The 21,190-nt window shown below is 33.0% G+C and overlaps 1 protein-coding gene and 1 non-coding gene across 3 annotated transcripts; both read right to left on the bottom strand.

Moving 5' to 3' along the window:
• Positions 1-6,755: 6,755 nt before the first annotated feature.
• LOC107830853 (putative serine/threonine-protein kinase PIX13) lies at positions 6,756-12,729 on the bottom strand. Of its 2 annotated transcripts, none has more exons than XM_016658524.2 (6): positions 12,472-12,729; positions 11,934-12,274; positions 10,651-10,786; positions 9,886-10,022; positions 9,667-9,790; positions 6,756-7,695 (listed from the first exon to the last, which is right to left on the bottom strand). In XM_016658524.2, the coding sequence occupies exons 1-6, from the start codon at positions 12,539-12,541 to the stop codon at positions 7,220-7,222; spliced, it is 1,284 nt and encodes a 427-aa protein (XP_016514010.1). In that variant the 5' UTR covers positions 12,542-12,729; the 3' UTR covers positions 6,756-7,219. The 2 variants fall into 2 exon arrangements, with proteins under 2 accessions (XP_016514010.1, XP_016514009.1); XM_016658523.2 differs by having other exon boundaries at positions 9,886-10,025; positions 12,472-12,728.
• On the bottom strand, positions 10,484-10,601 carry LOC142167550 (5S ribosomal RNA). Its single transcript, XR_012697673.1, has one exon. It is a non-coding gene; the product is annotated as a 5S ribosomal RNA (ribosomal RNA).
• Positions 12,730-21,190: the final 8,461 nt, after the last annotated feature.

The raw sequence follows: 21,190 nt of genomic DNA, 5'->3' as shown, positions 1-21,190 counted from the left end.
TTTTGTTTTATTTTGAATTTTTTTTTTTGCGCAAAATATAAAACTGATCGATCGGCTAAAACTAATTACATTCGCTAGCCGAAAAGTATATACTTTCTGTTCACTTTTAGTTTTCCACTTATGACTTTGCATTCCCTTTAAAAAACAATATGTATTTTACAATTTTTTCCATAATAATGATAATATTTTAAAAATCTTGAAAAATGATTTGGGAAATGAATAGTTAATAATAAGTGTAAAATAAGAAAAAAGATTGTAATTTCTCTTGATTTCGTTTAATGGACAAGTAAAAGTGAAAATATATTTTTAGTATTGCGAACAAGTAAAAGTAAACGGAGGGAGTATGTAACTTAAATTCGCGAAAAAAAAAAAAGTTAAAAAAATAAAATTGTAAGTTTGATATTTTTGCCTTTTTTTTTTTTTTTTTTTGGAAATTTGTGCTTGTTTCAAATTATAGAAAAAAACAAAAGGCCTTTTTCAAAAACATTCATAAGACCCTTGAGGAAAACTAATCATATATCTAACAGCAAAATTGTGCAATGTCAAACATTTCAGCTGAAGAGGGATGCTTTGGGCCAAAAATTCCACAGCTGTAATGATTTTCTAAAATTTCATACTGTCAAATCTTAATTTGTTTCAACTATCTAACTCAAATTTTTACGAATAACTTTATAACGTGTAGTCGCACAATATAGTGAAGAGTAATACAACAGTTAAATGCACAAAAGAAGAATTAACTTAAATAGTCGCTTATTTGTAACTTAAATAGCCGCTTATTCTGTTGCTTAAGTTAAAAATAATCGATAAACGTATAATATGTGTATAATCTATGTATAATACTGGGGAAAAAATAGTGAATCCAACTGATTATTTATGTAAAGAAGAAGAGAACGAGGACATATAGCCTGTTTGGCCAAACTGCAAAAATCAGCTTATTTTGAGAAATATTTTTTCTCAAAAGTATTTTTGGTGAGAAGCAGTTTGTGTTTAGCTAATTAATTTGAAAAATACTTCTGAGCAGCAATTAATGTTTAATCAAACTATTAAAAATAGTTTTTAAGTGTATTTTTCTCAAAAGTGCTTCTCGGAAGCTATTTTTTTTTTCGATTCTCCAAAAGTATTTCTGTCTCTCCTCAAAAATATTTTTTTTCTTTTAAAAGCTTGAACAAACATATTAACTTTGAAAAAAATATTTATTTTGAAGAAAAAAATACTTCTAGTGTTGGAAAAGCTTAGCCAAACATGCTAATACAAAATAGAATTTAATATGAACACATTGAAATCTTTAACTACAAGTGATGCCAATATTCAATATGAACAAATTGAAAATCTTGACCAAACTTTTAAGCGCATTAATAAAACTGATAAAATCTAGTATCATCCCCACTTTAAAATTTCATAGCCTGACTTGAAAATCTATTTCACATTGAATACCTCAATAATCAATGAGGGTCCACACTATATATCCAGTGGCGGACCCAAGTGGTGGCTAGCGGGTTCAACTGAAGGGGTTTCACCAAAAAATAATATTGTGTATACGTATAAATTAGGATTAAAACTGTGTAAATTTTGTATAAATATTTATTTGAACTCACTTGACAATTACTATTTTACGACTAAAGTTATATACTTCTAAGATTGAACCCGTTTGCGTAAAATCCTGGGTCCGCCACTGTATATAGCACATCAATCTAGAACTTATCAAAATCAGTAGCCATTCCTAAGAGAAACAAGAAAAGCAAAACCAAAAACAATAAAAGGACAACATCAAGAGAGAGACAGAGATCAGTCCTGTGCTCTTTTTAACAATGGAAAAAAAGGTCCAAATTTATTCTTGAGTTCATACTTAATATTGCTGTTAGAAACTCGAAATGAATAAATTTCATGTGTCAAAATATTTTGAGAAAGAAGTTTAAATTTACACCTACTTTTAACCATGGTTTTAAAAGTATTCTTAAGTTAGAGCTTTGTTAGGGGTCATGAGCAAATACGAGATTGTTTCTTTGTCTCCGTGTGATTTATAAATCACGGTTTCGAGTTGTAGAATCAGTCACCAATTACTTGCATCAAGGTAGACTACCTACATCATATCTAGGGCTGGACATATATCGGGTAAAACCGATAATTCGAATCATTAATTGTTTATTGGGTTATCAGTATCGGGTTATTGGGTTAACGGTTCGATAGCGATTTAGAATTTTTTCACTATTAGGTTATCGCTTCGGGCCTCGGGTTGCCAATTTTGTTATTGGGTTAGCCGATAACCCAATAAGAATTAATAAAATTATGACTTTACCCTTAAGTATATACATATGTTAGGGCTTCAGTTCATTCTCTCCTATTCTTTCTGAGCTGCACTATTCACTTGCTTCATCTTCATTCTTCGTAGACTTTACTAGTTACTTCTAGCGTAAGTCTTTAGTCTTATACATTAGGTTTTTAATTTCTATAACAAAATTCATCTTCATACTCATATTTTTGACTGTTAATGATTCTTTATTTATTTTTTTTCGTTTCTTAATTTTGTGAGCTCATGTTGTGCAACCTATAACAACTACCAATTTCTCTTCGCACTTATCAATTCTCAATCGACAATCTTCGTCAGTTTTGGGTATATTTTTTAACATTATTCTTCTGTACAGTACGCTGAGCTTTGACAACAGGACAATATTTTCTTGCCTTCTAGGTGTTTTTTATTTCTGTGTTAGTATTGTCTATGTACAGATCAAGGTTTTGCTCTATGGTTTCTTTTTTTAGGTTAGGTATTTGATAAATAACATCTAGTTCATCTTGGACTATTAGTACTATATGTTTGAACTTGTTAATTTTAAGGTGAAACTGCTACTATTTTGTATTATTATTAATATATTTGGACAACAGTTGTTGAAGAATTAGTACTACTCCAGTTGTGGTCACTGGACAGAACGCAGAAATGGGTAGTATATTATACGTGAATTCTTCTCTTTTTTGCTTAACTCCAATGAATTGTCTTCTCTTTTTTACTTAACTCTAGATTGAGTTATCTTATCGGGTAAATCGATAATGATCGATAACTGATAACCGATATCTTATCGGTTTATCAAATTTGTAAACCGATAACCAATATGCTAAAACAATAATATTCATAACCGAACTGACCGATGCCCACCCCTAATCACATCCAATGAGGTGCGTGGGTCCTTCCCCAAGCAGGGGCGGATATAGAGTGTTGATGACAGGTTCAATTGAACTTATAACTTTCGACGTGGAGTAAAAATTTATATGTGAAAATTCATTAAAATTACAAAAATAGTAGATATGAACCCATAAATTTAAAAATGTAATGGGTTTAAAAGTTAAACCCTTAGAGTTTAAATTCTGGATACACCTCTACCCCGAGCCCTACGTAAATGCGAGATGTTTCGTACCGCGGACTGCCATTATTCTTTAGGTTGCTAGGTTGTAAATTAAAATGTGAATATAAATTATAATCGCTTTCTCTATTCACTTTCGTCTCTTAATGATGACAAGATCGAATTGCATGTTAAAGAGGGAATTTCGTGCTTTTGATCATGTTTAAGCATCATGGGCATTAATGTTTATTAATCCCTAGAGATTTACACAGTAATATAAGAAAGAAAACTTTACATATATGGGCTTAATACTTCAATGATTAAGCATGCAGTTCCTTTTTTATTTTTAAAAAATATTTGGGGTCAAATTTAAATTTTTAATTAGTTTAAGAACAGTACACACTTAGACGCATGTTTCTGTAATTAGTAGACCTTAAGCTTTGGGATTTGAAAAGTGATAATTATATATTCTTTCACTTTTAAATTAGAGAATGTTTATTAAAATATTCATCATGTCATTATCTTCATAATTATACTTCCGGCGGCATCTCGGTTAAACATAAGATGATATCTATATTTGAATGCAACATATGCATGTTCGAAATAGAAAGGTACTATAAAATTACTCAACATGTACACGAGGCGGATGTAGAGTATGGCCACCAGATTTATATGAACTCATTATTTTCGCGGAGCAAACATATATTTACGTGTAAAAATTCATTAAAAATGTAATATTTAAAGAATATTTATTAAAATATTCATGTCAATATCACATGCATGATGTTCGAGTGTTCCCACTTATTTATGCGTTTTTTAAATACTAAACGCCCTTATAAGTCAAGATTTTTTTTTTTGGTGGAAGTTATAAGTTATTGATCACGTCCAACTTAAGGGCTATTCCCTCCGTTAGGAATAGTAATTCCTAACGGACATGTTAGGAATAGTTTAGGCAATTACTGTTCCCTCCGTTTTAATTTATTATTTTTATAATCCGTTTATAAAAGAATAACACGCTTTTATAAAAATGATATTACATGTATAATTATATTTGGGTAGGGTTTCCCTAGAGACGTGCTGTATGGGAAAGCATGTGTGTTTTGTTGGAATAATTAGAGGCCTGCCTTGCTTAATTGACTGTTGAAAAGACCGTCGTTGATAAATGATAAAATTGCCACTCTCTAATCATTTCTTACTGCAATTAAAATCATTGTAATCCTTTTGAGTAATTCCCAAGCAAGTCTGACCCCAACACTGATACAAGTTTGAAATAGTGTGCATGAAGTATCAAATATTAAATAACAATAAATGTAAATAAGGAGGAAGATTTACCAAATATTGAACGGGATGAAAGATTCTTCTTTCTGACAATGATGAATGACAAGAATATGAGAGAATATTGAGCGTACTTTCTCAGATCTGATAGAAATGACAATAGATAATCTACAAGGATCGAATCTTTCCAGAAAGTTGTTCTTTGTATTTATCTAGAGAGCTTACTTTTCAAAACTGTTCTTATCATATGGAATCTTACATGTCTTTTTCATTATCTCTCATACTATTTATATAAGATATTTCCAAAGAACCCTAAAAGGTAAAATAAAGAGAATATTCAATAGAATATTCCCTTTGATGATTCCAAAGCTATACTAGCCGTTACTCCTATCTATGTTGCTCGACCTCGGCCCTGATGAACCATTCAGCGGTTTGTTCTGTTGACCACTAATCGACCTCTGCCAAACTGCCCATATTGATTTGCAGGCAACTCATGACAATCATCTCCGTGTATCAAATTTCTCTAGTTCGATTTTGATCCATACAAAACACACAGTGTTTATCATGCTTTATGTTAAGTTACACAACTCAGTTTAGACAAGAAATAAATATTATTACTATTTTAATATTAAATAAAAAATAAACAACATATTCACTGTGATCTCATGAGTGGAGTCTGTGAAGGGGAAGGTATACACAAACCTTACCCCTACCTTTTGCGAGGTAGAAAGAGTGTTTCCAATAGTCAATGACAAAGCCAAGAATTACACGAAAGGTGTTCAAAATTTAATATACGCATATATAATAATTTTTGACCTATATACACTATAAGTTTCTACATACACAATAAATTTTTTTATTAATAGTGTTCGGTTGACCACCCTTCAATGTATGTGGCTATGTCACTAGTGGCCAAGCCACATGGTCACAGGGGCGGTCAACTAACCATCCTTCATCGAAAATTGCACAACATATATAGATAAAATATTACGATTTAGAGGTATATAACACACATTGAACACTCTTGTCCGGAATTTTTTTCACTTATTTCAAATATCAATACTCTTGGGAAAATTTCTAGATTCGCCACTGTACGTCACTACCGATAGTCGAACCAATAGTCGATAAACCCTTGGATCAAGAAAAATACATTTCACGCGAATAATAAAAACTTGTAGCTTGTATAAAACTAAAACTTCTAGGTTTTACAGTAACAAAAACAAAATATATAGTATTTAAGGGTATAAAAATAGGAGGCATGTTACTTTTTGAAAGTGAAATGCTTCTTTCCCACCCAAATAACATAACTCTGATTTAACACTATTCTTTATTTACTTTTATAGAGACAAGAAATCCAACTTCCTAATATCTATTTACATTTTCCCTTGGATGTTTCATTGCCTCTTGAAGTGTAGGAAAGTTTTAGAAGTGAACTAACGAATATGTACAATGCATTTATATAAATTGAGTCTATCTAGAAATTGAATGTGTTAGTGAGTTGGATTTATTGCCGCAACTAAACAAATAGTGCAAGAATTAATGTCACAATCTCTTTGGCTTTTAGTGGGCGTTTGGACATAAGAATTGTAAAATTCTAAAACAAAGTGAGTGAAAATGATAGGTGAAAATTAAAGTTGTGTTTGGGACATAATATAATTTTGGGTTCTTTTTGAATTTTTATGAGTGATTTGAAATGAAAATTTTGCAAAAATAGCTTTTTGGAAATTTTCAAAATTCCGAATTTTTTTGAAATTTATCTTCACGTGAAAATTGAAAATTTGATGGCCAAACATTGATTTTGAAAGAAAGTGAAATTTGTTTTATGGCCAAACGACTTAGTTTATGTAAGGCAGAGTTGGACATAATGCTATAAGAATTAATATGGGAAAACGACATTGTATAACCGCTCACAAAATAATAGCCGACAAAATGTATACTTTTTGTATATATTTTGTATATATATATATACAAATATTATACAAATTTTATACACTTTTTGACTACCGAATATAAATAATTTATGACGCGAGTTAAAAATGATAATGTCCAAATTAATATTCGATCTTTATAACTAAAAATTAATGGTTATTCCAACTTCTAGTTTCTTGGGAGGAGAAAGAGTGACCAAAGGGGATATGGACAAGAAAGTAACAAAAGGCAAATCAATGTTGACCTTAAGAATATGATAGATGAAGAATGATCACCCTACAAAATGAATCCAAAAATTTAAAAATATACAGACAAAAGCAATACAATCATATCTAGTCAGTACAAAAAAGAAGTTACAAAAAGGAAAAAAAGGGTAACAATTACAGTGATAAGTGGAAGTCCATTCTTTTCTTGATGTTGACTATCATTCAGTCTGATACAGACATATGCCAGCTTTTTCATGATTATGTAAGACCAATTCAAAGTACCAACAGGTCTCAGGGGCCCATTTAAATGGGCTGATAAATTGGGCCTCCATTGGTTTTGGATTGGGCCTATAGTGTGTACAGGCCCACATATCAATTTCTTTCGTATCGTCCACCTTCAGAACAAGGGAATTGTACAACATAATTAGTTAGCGATAATTTGAATCGAAGAAAATGACCCTACGACCCGTTCAAGCTTCAGTAGCTTCGATTGATGGCAGCATGGCGGCCTTGGTTTCCAATTACATTACCGCTACCTGTTTTTTTAACATGGAGAGGTGATCGATGCCCGTAGTTGTTGTGATTACGATGATTTCCTGATCGTTGATCGTGGGCACGAGTGGCATTTTTTTCTCTCGGTTTCATCTTGATCGCGTTACATTGTTCTAAACACTCCAAAATTTCTTCCATGGAAGGCCTAGTTTTAGGATCAGGCTCAAGACATTGTAGTATAATTTCTGCTATTTGATATGCAGCTTTTGATGGGTATTGTCCCTCCAATCTTGGGTCCATTATTTTCCTTAGCTTCTTTTTGTCAGGTAACATTGGTTTGGCCCATTCTACTAAATTAGTCTCCCCATTGGGCCTGTTTAGATCCAGTACTCTACGGCCCGTTAGTATTTCTAGCAACACAACTCCAAACCCATACACGTCACTCCTCACGTACAAATGACCTGTCCAAAATAAGGTTCCGTAAGTTATAGCCGAACAAGAAGGGCCATTTTTAGGGTTAATATAGTACGGACTAGCTAGTTTTCGGACTAGTCATTCAAAAATAGCAAGCGTTTACAAAGTTATTGAAATATAGCCACTATTTTGTTGTAACAGGGATCGGTCCAGCATAATATACTGGAGATCGGTGCACCTGTGTATGAACTTCCAGCATATTATGCTGGAACTCCAACACGCGGAAAGTTCTAGCACAATATACTGGAGATTGGAGCACATGTGTATGAACTTCCAATATAATATGCTGGATATACTGGAAGTTCCAGTATACTTATGCTGGATCTCCATTATAATATGGAGGAGTTCCAAGTATACTTATGTTGGAACTCCATTATATTATGCAAGATTATGTATTTTTTCGGATTCTGAACAGTGTTTTCGTCTCGATTTATCTTTACATGAAAAGTGACTAAATTTCGATTACCTTTGAAACTGTGGCTATTTTTGAATGACCATCGTAAATCTGACTATTTTTGAATTTCTCCCATTTTTAGGGATGCTATTTAGATATTAGCCAGTATTTATTTTGTTCTGAAATTTTAAACTAAAAATCTTAACTTTAGGACAATTCATGACATTTTTGTCCTAAAAAATTGAACTTAAAAACTAAAATTCAGAATGCATTAGCTAATTCCTAAATAGCAGCCTTGTAACGTGGCTACCTAGTATCATTTCTACATATAAGAAGGAAGGAATGAAGATGTAACCTAAACAGTCGACCATCCAACTGCTTAAACTAAGAATAATTGACGAATGCATAATATATGTATAATTTATGTATAATCAGTGTATACGTGCTAGGGAAAGTGAGTAGTAAATTCGATCGACTATTTGTATAAAGATACAGGTATCAAGACTTTCCCAAAAAAGAATTAAAAAAGCATAAGAATCAATATTTTTTTTAAAAATAAAATAAGGAATTTAAAACCAAAAAATGGTTCAAACTAATATACCAACTTTGGCCGGCCATTATTAATAAATCATATTTGTTTATATATATATATATATATATATATATATATATATATATATATATATATATATATATATATATATATTGCATTTGAATGCTAAGGAGTTCACATTATGTAAAGGTTGACGTTTTCCCTAAGGGCCAGGTCAAACTTCTAATGGGAACATAGAAAATTTTTGGGGAAGAATTTTGATTTTAAGAAGTCAAAGCTATTAGTTTGTTGTTATTTAAATCAAAGGAATAAATTTCTTTTAAGTAATAAAACTTTCACTATCCACTGACCCTTTTATTGATGGTGATATACTATTATTCGTAATGAATATCTGTATATTGTTTTCATCTTAAGGCATATAAGTTAATGTCAAACTTTTCTAGTAATTGTTTTGTTGGGACCAAAAAGAGTTAGCTGGCATGATTTATCAGTTTATCTCTAAATAAGTCAATTTTCACAAAAAATAAATAAATATAAAAACAATTTGTTGGTTCATTCACTATTTGTGTACTTTAAAGTTTTAGAAATTATATATTATAAGTGTCAATGGAATTAGGAGGGGAAAAATACAGAGAAATTAAAAAATAGCCAGATTTACAAGTGGTTATTCAAAAAAAGCCATAGTTTCAAAAGTAATCAAAATTTAGCCACTTTTCATGTAAAGATAAATCTGAAAGAAAAAACTGTACAAAATTCAAAAAAAATACTCCAATATAATATACTGAAACTTTCCACGTGTTGGAGTTCCAGTATAATATGCTGGAAGTTCATACACAGGTGCACCGATCTCCAGTATATTATGCTGAAACTTTCCGTGTTGCAGCAAAATAATGGTTATTTTTCAATAACTTTGCAAACGCTGACTATTTTTGAATGACCAGTCTAAAAACTGGCTAGCATACGAGGGCATAAAATATCTGACTCGAACACTATAGTTATTAAAAAATTTACCTGTGGCCATGTACTCGGGGGCAGCATAGCCATAAGTGCCAACGACTCTAGTGGTCACATGTGAGTCACCATTTACCGGACCCATTTTAGCCAGTCCAAAATCAGAAAGCTTAGCATTGTAATCCTGTCCCAACAATATTTGAAACAAATATTTATCAGTAATTGTAAAAAAAAAAAATGTAATTAATTAAAAGAAGTTTTCCTAAAAAAGAAAATTACCGAGTCCAGTAAAATATTTGAAGCTTTAAAATCACGGTAAATAACTTGCTTCTCTGTTGTGTGTAAAAAAGCAAGACCTTTAGCTGCTCCTATTGCTATTTTTAGCCTTGTATCCCATGACAATGCTTCTGCACATTCTTCTAATATACAAAAATAGTGTTATATTACATTTTGTAATAATTTTTTTTCAACAACAACAACAACAACGACGATCCAGTAAAATCCCACTAGTGGGGTCGGGGGAGGATAGTGTGTACGCAGACCTTACCCCTATCCCGAAGGAGTAGAGAGGTTGTTTCCGAAAGACCCTCGGCTCAAGAAAACCAAAAGACAAAAGAGGGATCCAGTAAAATCCCACTAGTGGGGTCGGGGGAGGATAGTGTGTACGCAGACCTTACCCCTATCCCGAAGGAGTAGAGAGGTTGTTTCCGAAAGACCCTCGGCTCAAGAAAACCAAAAGACAAAAGAGGGATCCAGTAAAATCCCACTAGTGGGGTCGGGGGAGGATAGTGTGTACGCAGACCTTACCCCTATCCCGAAGGAGTAGAGAGGCTGTTTCCGAAAGACCCTCGGCTCAAGAAAACCAAAAGACAAAAGAAGGATGCAACACGAGGACTTCCTAGGGGGTCACCCATCCTAGTACTACTCTCGCCCAAGCACACTTAACTTCGGAGTTTTGATGTTTCCGGTGCGTTAGTGCTGGTATGAATACATCCTCTTTTTTTTTTCAACAAATAATAATAATAATAATAAAAAGGTGCTTACTTCTGAAAAGATGACTTTCTAAACTTCCTTTCAGCATGTGTTCATATACAAGCAGAAACTCTTTTTCTTCCCAGCAATATCCGATTAATTTTACAAGATTCGGATGACTAAATTTTCCCAAAAACTTTACTTCAGCCTGCAATCCATATAATAAATAATTAATTGTCCATAGACAACAAACCTGTAATAGACAAAATGTACTACAATCAAACTTGTTTATAACAATAATTTACTATAACGGTCAAATTTTATTATTAAGTATAATATATTTTATTTATAACAATACTTCGCTACAACAGCTAATTTTTTTTTTAAAAAAACGAGGTTATTATAAAAAAATTTTTGACTACACTCGTTTAGCAATTTTATTGGACTAATTCATTATTCCAACTTTTGCACCGTTGAGCAATCGACGAAGGCTGGAGTAATGAATAGAAAACAAAGAACAAAGAAAAAAGGGACAGTTTTATTATTTTAATATTTCCTAATTTTGATTTTTGTATGTGAGGTGTGACATTTCTTTTTCCTGACTTAAATTTGATTATTATATTTTCCATAAATTAATTGATAGTAATGAAACCACGTGGATACTTTGAAAGAGTCAACGATATTATCTTCACATTTTAGTCAGCTAGATTTTGACTGATTTTTTTTTTCCTTTTCTCATAGAAGAGACTGGTCAAATATTAGCTATGAGAAGAAAAAACCACATTTTAAAATTGTGAAGAAAGTTAAAAAGTATAACAGAAGACTATCCGAGTTCATCATGTCAAAAAAAATCAATTTCAAAGGGCACATATAATAATAATAATAATAATAATAATAATAATAATAATAATAATAATAACAATTTCAAAGCAAAAATCGTGGCCGCTACAACCTCTGTCACAATTTTTGCCCTTCGGGTGAGCACTGGATAAACGCTCCACTGTGTAATAGCTTGCAAATCACACAAGAAATGTAAATCGCACTAGGCAAGCGTTGTACGACAAGCTCGATCCAGAAGGCATTGAAGGGGGATCGATCCCGAGTAATCTGTATGAATGACCGCCCTCCAAACCAACAGGTCGCGCGTCCCGAAGGGTTACATAACATAAACTTATCCGACTAGTTTTAAAGGCAAAATTTATAGGATTTAAAGTGCAAATAATTCGTCGGGAATTAATCTCCTGGTACAGACCCGTTTAACGAGCTGCTCAGTTGATTTTGCATTAGTCGGACCAATAAATTTCGAATATAACCAAATGCATAGGAAATTAAAGCAAGGAAAAAAAACAACAAACCTGCCATTCCTTGAGACCTTGTTCACTATCAGGATTTGATTTTTTAACAGCAACTGGAATTCCAACTCCAACTTTAGAAGGAGCAAATGTTTTATCATCAATCCATCCTTTAAATACAGTTCCAAATCCTCCTTCTCCTAATACTGTATCTGGTCTAAAATTCTTCGTTGCGCTCTTCAATTCTGCTAGGGTAAACATTTTCAAGTTTGGAGTAATAATTTTCCCACTCGCCGGCAGTGGTAATTCCTCTTTCTCCGATTGATCACCGCCATCTCCACTAGGCTGCGCCACCACCGCCCTTTTGGTATTACTTGCCGGAGTAGCCGTATGTTTCTTGATCACTGTCACAGTAACAAATTAATTGGTACATAGTAGAGACGCACGTAGCATATAAGTGACGGATTCAACTGAATTCGTGTTTTTGACACGAAGCATAATAAAATTTCTGCAAATATTAGATTTTGAACGGATGATTTCAAAAGTATAATCAATAAGAAGCTAAAGATTGAATCTAAAAAGTTTAAATTCTGAATCCGACCTGAAGGTGGGCTAGTAAATTTGTTAGAGCTAGGAAGATTATCTACAGGTTTAGGCCAGCAATTTCCCATTTTTTCTTCAGGTTTCTTTTGTTCTTCCCTCTATATTTTGATAAGAACAAGTTGTGCTACTGCTACTAATTAATAAGAATATTGTTGATGGTAATAATCGGTGATATAATTTTCTTGAGGTGTGGTGTGGTGTGGCTAATTTTCTTAGAAAGAGAGAAGAAGGAAAGAGGAAAGCTCGTTATGTCTAAAATGAAAATTGGAAGACGTCTTTTATATTCATATTTTATACAAAGAACAAAGACTAGATATTTTATTGTATTAATTTTTTTAAAAATAATTTTTGGTTTGAGCGTTGGAACAACGGTAAAGTTATCTCTGTGTATTCTATAAGTTACGGTTTCGAATCATGGAATCAACAACTGATACTTTTATCAGGGTAGGCTGCCTACGTCACACCCCTTGGAGTGCGGTCTTTCTTCAAATTCTACGTAAATGAGGGATAATTCGTACACCGCTGCCGTTTTACTTTTTAGTTTTATGGGGTTATTCAATTGTGTCCTCCCCATCCACCCCCTCGCGTCTCTTGCCCAATAAGTTTTCTTAAGAAGATAAGATAGATTTTTTTTTTTTGGTTTTTCATCCGGTGTCTAGTACCTGTATTGGAGCCCGACTATATCCGGATTCGTACCATGTAGGGCCCCATTCGCGGGGAAGCGCTCCCTACCAAGGATTTAAGATAAGATGATTCAAACATGAGTGTTAACACTTCAAATTTTAATTCATATTATAAAATTTACATTTAATGTTAACGTATTATAATATGTTTTATGACTTTTTCAAAAAGATCGCATGGACAAAAAAAGAATTGCTTTAGCTTGAATAATATTATTTTTCTAGATAATATTGCAATGTTTAATTTGAGTGATAGCACGTTCTATCAATGATTGGGCATAAAATCTATATATTGGTTGAAACGATTGTAGAGGAAAACATATGTATATTGCTGATGTATATCATTTCCTCTGGCGTATATATATCTTCTTTTAGGAATTTATTTTATTTTGAATTTATTTACTCATGTCATATACAAATTATTTTGACCAAATTATATGTATTTTTCAACGACGCTGACTTTATGTATACTTGGTGAATTTTGAATTCAATGTCTAATGAGGATCATTGATTTTAATTACTCCTTCCGGTCCAAAATAAGTGATTTTTTGGATGTTTTAACACATATTAAGAAATCCACCTTTTAACATTAATTAACAATGAAATTGACCATATTAACCTTTACTATCTCACATAAATACTCCTAACACATATTCCAACATTATTTACTCCAAAGATAATATAGAAAAATAATAATTAATTCATTCTTGAAATCTGCAAAATCACTTATTTTGAACCACAAGAAAAAGACCAAAAAATTACTTATTTTGGATCGGAGGGAGTAGTATTTTGGTTTTCTTCAAATTAAATTTCCTAGCTTTTTCAAGACAATTCAGACAAAATTGTCGATTACTGAGTATCTCCTACTACTATTTTCCTCTCTTATTATATTTTTTCATATGATTTTGATTACCATGAGAATAAACAACCAAGTCTGCAAAGTTACTTTAAATTATAATTTTCACTTCTTTTTATTTTTATATGGGGTTATTCAATTGTCTCCTCCTCACCCACGCCCTCTTCTCTTGCCCAATAAGTTTCTCTAAGAAGATAAGATGATTTAAACATGAGTGTCAACACTTCAATTTTTAATTCATATTATAAGTTATAACATTTACATTTAACGTTAATATATTATAATATGTTGTATGACTTTTTCAAAAAGATTGCATGGATATAAAAAAAAAACATAAAAAAAATTCCTTTACCTTGAACAACTACAACAACAACGATTCAGTATAATCCCACAAGTAGGGTTTGGGGAGGGTAATATGTACGCAGACCTTATCCCTACCCCGAGGGGCAAAGAGGTTGTTTCCAGGAGACCCTCGACTCAAGAAATCAATAAGAGATGATATATTAGTACCATCAATAGATTCATGCATAATAAAATAACAGCAATATAAGAAATACGAAATAGATGGAAAGTATAATAATAACCAGCAGATAAAGCCCTGTATCTGAAATGACCACTAGCATCCTAAAACTAACTCCTAACTGGCTAGTCTCATTCTGGTGCGCCGTAGAAATATTCACAACTTCTCACTAACCTACAACCTTAATGTTCGACCTCCACAATTCCCTGTCATGGGTCATGTCCTCAGTAATTCTAAGTCGCGTCATGTCCTGTCTGATCACATCTCCCCAATACTTCTTACGTCGCCCTTTACCTCTCCTCGTGCCCACCACAGGCCGTCGCTTACTTTGAAGAATACTATTTTCTAGATAATGCAACATTTCGAAAATAAGGTAATAGAAACATGTTTTCGTTGCGCTTGCACAGGTAGTTGAAATTGCACCAAACGAAAAAAAAAAAAACATGCAATTGCAACGAAAACAAATTATTAATTGTATATGATATAATATATGCTTTCAACAAGAAAACCTTGATTTTTCTTTTTCTTTTTTTGCTTAATTAAGGTGCCTGTATATATCTTTTTAAATAAAAAGAAGGTCAACGATACCGCGTTACCCACGTAGAAATATAGAGAAGCAAATATTTTGCATCAATCTCATTTCAGTTTTTGTAGGGTAATATTACTATATTCGTTTTTGTTGTATCATCTAAAATGGAAAGAATATGTAAGAACTTAAAATCTAGCAAAGTTCCTTTGGAATTAATAGAAATATGGGATTTAAATTCCCACTAAATCCGAAAAGCATATTCAGTTATTCCACTTGAAAATACAAGGGCCGGTTACGACACCCCACACTTAGATTTTTGCTCGTCCTCGAGCAATGGGACTATCAAATAAATCCCAACTGCGTACACGTCTCAATTATAGAGAAACACTTTAACTTTTAACCACACACTATAGCCTTGACTATGATCAACACCAACACACAAGCATATGAATATACAAAATTTCACATTCTTCCCGGTTAAGCAATGCCTAAGTATAATATTTCATTTCAATCAATTCCAACAACCTATTTGTCACCACTCAACCTCAAAAGCTGATTTGTAACCACACTAAGCACCCTCAACTCATGCACTCACCCAACAAGAAAGTTTACAACATCACCAATCATTCACGAGATCATGTGCCCTTACCAACAAATGAAAGCGTGAATATATACTAGTCCACTCATTCAAATATGCTTTTGAATATAGATTAAGGACATCACACAATTGAACAAAAATTCGCTCACTCTCACAAAGAATTCATATGCATCCCGTGGTCGTACCATAAGCTTGCCCGTAGTGCATATCTCTACTAATTTAATCTTGCCAAATCTAGGATCAATTAGGACTTTAAGGTTGTAATGTAGGCTAAGGGACGGATATGATATATTTAGAAATAGTGACTAACCCTCTTAAGCACTTTAATACACTACATTCACAATTCAAGCACATATTTTTCTCAACCAACTCACTTGCCACAAACCATATGCACATAGCCTTTACTTTCATTAAGCACTTCTATACTTCCACTAGCACATATTATTAAGAATTGGAGGTGTGTACTTTTTTACATACTTTAACTATCATTTTTTTTTCTTTCACTTTTTCTTTCTTTCCTTTTTTTTTTCACACACTCCATACATTAAAATTCATCGGCTAGTGACTTTAGATTTCAACTTTTAGTGCACCCACAGGCCTTTCCATGGTTCCACTCAAAAACTACTCCCCAATATCTCACCTTACTTCTTTTAGCGACTAAGTGCCTTAGGAGGTAAAGGTTCAATCAATATCAAATTAAGAATAAAATAAGGGTATGACTTGTAATGTGGTTGCCAAAGAAAAGGTCTATAGGCTCAAAGGGGTTAGCAACGGAAAATTTTCTTTTTATGTAACAAGCACATCTATGACCAAGCAAGAAAATGCCTATGTCATCTCCTAGATTAGCACAACTTACAATTTCGCTTCAATTAACACACGGGGCAAGTTCCAGACTACACAGAATAGCACAGAAGATCACAAATCCTCACACACACGTTGCACATGACTCAATCACAACGGTTTTGTTCAACTCCCAAGTCAAGCAAGCACACATAATTGAGAAAATGAAGCAATATTACACTATATGGCATACGAGTCAACCATCTGAGAAAAGGCGTCACAAAATAGGCCATTTACATTACTTAGGCTTCACAATTCAAACCAAATATACGGAAAAACAGAATGTATGTCATAGCCTAATGTGCCAACATAAACCATGTCAATGAGTATCTCGGAGCGACTCAGTTTCTTCCTAAACTACTCCTAAAAAAAAAATAAAGTACCCGGTTCGAGCTACACCCTTGGAAAAGAACCGGCACCCAAAGAAAAACCAAGGTATACTACCTAACCATCCTAAAAAAAATCTTTTTCGTGTTCTTATTCGGACTTTTATCCCTCAAGAAAATTGTCCAAAATATCCACAGTCGGGAAAAGTTCGAACTTTTTCTAATTTGTTTTTCAATTTTTCATTTTTTTTACCTAGACTATGTCTATTACATGTTCCAAAAGAAAAAAACTAAATAAAAAAATAGTTTTATACAATTACACTTGAGAAGTATAGTTTTATACAATTACACTTCAGAAAGTACTTTCCCCACCTCACAAGTATATTATGCATAGTCCTCGATGCATGATCACAGAGAAAATTATTAACACAAGGGTGAGAAATATTCCATGAGGCCCTCTCGGACCTAGCTCGGACATGATCCTCAATCTTTAGAGTCGGGACGTCCCCACACTTAAGCTCAAACATGCTCCTCAGCTTCAACTTTGGGTACTCAGACTTCCCCTACTCTGCAGAATAAAAATAACACAAAACTCGACACTAAAAAAAATAAAAAAAAATAAAAGATATACAGGCTGGGTTGCCTCCCAACAAGCACTTGATTTAATGTCGCGGCACGACGCCATCACTTTCACCACTTTTCCTTCCACTTTAAAGATATGAATTGCACCCCCAATTTTACATCTATTTTTTTGTCACGTTCCTGGGGCAGTGGTATAAAAATAAAGGAACTAAGCAATAAATATCGCATCTTGCACTTCTTGGACCTTAAGTGAGGAATGTCATTTTGCCTCCTTGGTATGGCAAATTTCAGAATATAAACATTTTGTCCCTCATCCATTGACTCCTCCATATGCTCGACTGGATCAATTCCCATGTCACCAACCAAACACAATGTTGAAAAGTGTTTAGAATGAGGTCCAACACGCTCCAACTCCAAAATTGCATCATTTTTGACATCCTCAATTTTGCACTCTTCGTCAACTTTGGCATCATTAATAATATTTTAGTCGAATAGTTGGAATTCCTCTTTCCGCTCCACAAGCTGGCCAGTATCCACAAAAATTGGTTGTAGGGCATCAAACTCCTCAACCTTTTTATTCAATTGAGCCTGCAGGTCATGGATATCTAAGCCAAATTGGTCTATCTCTTGCATGAGCTCAGTTTTTTCGTCTATCAGCTATTCTGTCATATTTGAAAGACCATCACGAAGATACTCATGAGATTTTATCAGTTGAGCTTGTTCCTCTAGCCAAGATTGGCTCACTATATCTACTTCTTCAAAATTATCTTCTGGTGGGAATTCGCTCTTGGTATCAAATTGGTCGATCTCTTCTGCCTCGGTCTTCATTCTCATGATTGCTGCACTAATTCTTTGTATAGCCTTTTGATTTTCATCTTGTTGCTCGGCTACTTGCCTCATCATGTCCATAATACGAGCAATGTCTTCCGTATCCTCTATTTCATTGCTCCTATCAAACTCATAAACATTATTAGAAACATCATAATAAGAGCTCTGAGAAGGATAATAAGAATTAGTACCACCATCCCAATGGCCAACTTTACCAACACACACATTACAAATATTCCACTCATAAGATTGAAATTCACAATTTTTCCACAAGTGTGGTCCTCCATAATATGGACAAGGATCTCCATAATAAGAATAACCGGTATTCGGCCAATTAACATTCCAAGATGCCATATCAACGAAGATAGTAAATATTGAACTAAAATAAAAATTTAAAGACTTGAATAGACAAGGAGTAAAAATCTAACCTAGTAGACTAGTTAATTTCTAAGTCCCTGGCAACGACGCCAAAAACTTGTTGCTCCCAAACGTACACGCAAGTATACGTGATCGACAAGTAATATAGGATTGTAAGTCCAGATATCGTACCCACAGGGACTTGTGATTAACTATCAACTAAGCTAAATCAAACAACTAATATATTCAAGCGAATCGTAAAGTATGAATATTTAACTAAAGATAATCTTGAGTAGTAAACTAAGAAACAAAGGAAACAAAGTGGTGAACTTAGACATGAATTCAATGGGAGACGATATTTTAGAGCTATGGGTTAACTAACAATTCCGTTGAGTTTTTTACCTAAATTGTCTAATTAATTTATCTAGTTTATTGATTGACGGGGTTAATATTGCTCGTAGTCTTCTCCCGAAGTACAACTTGCCTATTCAAGCTAACCTAACGCTTATATTCCTATGGAATTAGGATTAACGATAACGCATATAATTCCCGTATAGTAACCATGCAAGACAATTAGGTATATTCCTATTCTAACAACAAATCCGCCCTCCCTCAGAGTCAAGATCTTCCTCTACTCAATCTTATATGCAATCAATTAGTGATCAAACAATCAAATAATTAAGCGCAAGATTGAATAAATAAACCAATATGATAAAATAATAAAGAACAATTCAAGCTTCTAACTACAACGTTCATGTAGCACCCAAAACTCTAGAACTAATAAACTATGAAACTAAAAGAAGAGAAGAGAAGAAAAACTAGTTGGAAGCTCCTCCAAGCGTGGTGTGTCTTCCCCCACGTGAATTCTCCTTCAAAGTATGTTAGATATCTCCAAAGTGGCATCTTTCCCATTAACAAATAAGTTTAGTCTTGCTTTTATACGTGTTGGGTAGGTCTAGGGCTGAAATAGCCGTGTCTTGGGTGAATTTGGACAACTTTTACGTCACTGGCGCCCTCTACGGTGCTGCCCCTTTTTGGTTACTGTTTTTGACGCCACAGGTAGGGCTAGGCGCCACTTGTGGCGCTGAAATATCCCATTTTCCTGTTTTCGTCCGTTTTGACTCTGTTTTCGCATATTCCGTTCCCTATTGCTCCCAGATCATTCCTACACATAAAAACACATCAAATTAACATAAATCAACATATTTCACATCCTAAATCCACGAAACAAAAGTAAGATATGAGGCGATATACATACAAATATATATACTATAAGCGAAACATCAGTTACTATATGAAAGGTTTTTGAATCTTGTGATATTAAATTAAAGATGCGCATAATATTCAAATTATATTTTGAATCTTGTAGTATTAACAAGATCATGTCATTTCGCTAAAGATAAAATAGGAATATTAAAATTAAAGAATTTCTAAATATTAGAAAGCAACGTCCTTTTTTAAATGAAGTAAAAGAAAAATAAGACACTTAAATTGAAAAGAGGAAGTAACATTTGAGGGAGAGAATGTAGAGAGGAAAAGCTTCATCAATTTTCATCTCATAAATACCTTCTACATTTAATATTTACTTACATACGTTATATTATCATCAAATTTTAACATGTTCAATCAGGTAACATACTTTATTTTTCGAATATTTTTCGAATTATTAATTTTACTTTTCATGAACGGTTACCGCTAATTAATACATGGAGTAAGTAACTTGACACTGTAAAAAAGAATTAAGTTGCATTTTTAGTTAATTTTATACTGTTTGTTTTTCTGGTACGGAATTTTATAATGATTATACCTAGCTAGGAATTAGGATCAATCGTTGTCTTCTTTTCTTTGAATTCTTAGTAAAATACTCCCTCCGGTCCAAAATATGTAATTTTTGACCTTTTTTTGTGGTCTAAAATAAGTGATTTTTCCAAATTTCAAGAATGAATTAATTTTTTTTCTTCTACATTGCCCTTGAAGTAAATAATGTTAGAGTATGTGTTAGGAGTGTTTATATGAAGAGATAGTAAAGGTTAATCTGGTCAATTTCATTTCTAATTAATGTTAAAAGATAAAAAAATTTAATCTGTGTAAAAACAACTAAAACATCACTTATTTTGGACCGGAGAGAGTATTGTACTATTTGACTCTTTTGTTTTAATTTGCTCTTTCAAGAATTAATGCATGTTTCTTTTCCAAAATGTGAATATGTTCTTGAATGGAGAAATATAGGGTCAACACCATCAATACTTAATGTTTTCATAGTGCAATAATATATATGGCCAATGAAAGAGATAGTATAAATAGGAGAAGTTGGTTATAATTTAATTAGACTGAGTCTATTGGGACTTAAATTAGTTTTCATTTTCAATGGGTACTCTACTCTGGACCAAGTCAGTGTCACACCACAAAGTCTACTCTTCGAACTATTCACATTTATGGCTTTTTTGTTGTCCCTTACCCAAAATATGGGGTGCAAGATATTTGTTAAATGTAAAGACAAAGACTTTATATGAATACATTCACTAATACATATATATATATATATATATATATATATATGTATATATCGAGCTTTTGACCTCATGCCCCTTTTAAACGTGG

Source organism: Nicotiana tabacum, chromosome 12 (genome assembly GCF_000715075.1).
Source record: "Nicotiana tabacum cultivar K326 chromosome 12, ASM71507v2, whole genome shotgun sequence".
Taxonomy (NCBI): domain Eukaryota; kingdom Viridiplantae; phylum Streptophyta; class Magnoliopsida; order Solanales; family Solanaceae; genus Nicotiana; species Nicotiana tabacum.
The sequence above is the reverse complement of the archived record's forward strand: the minus strand, read 5'-3'. Positions and strand labels throughout refer to the sequence as shown.

What these genes read in the sequence shown, in the direction of transcription:
- LOC107830853 (XM_016658523.2), bottom strand. Translation starts at nt 12,541, where the DNA reads ATGGGAAATTGCTGGCCTAAACCTGTAGATAATCTTCCTAGCTCTAAC. An exon ending in AAGGTCTCAAGGAATGGCAG is followed by an intron (nt 10,787 to 11,933) that starts GTTTGTTGTTTT and finishes TATGGATTGCAG; the next exon opens with GCTGAAGTAAAGTTTTTGGG. An exon ending in CCCCGAGTACATGGCCACAG is followed by an intron (nt 7,696 to 9,666) that starts GTAAATTTTTTA and finishes TATTTTGGACAG; the next exon opens with GTCATTTGTACGTGAGGAGT.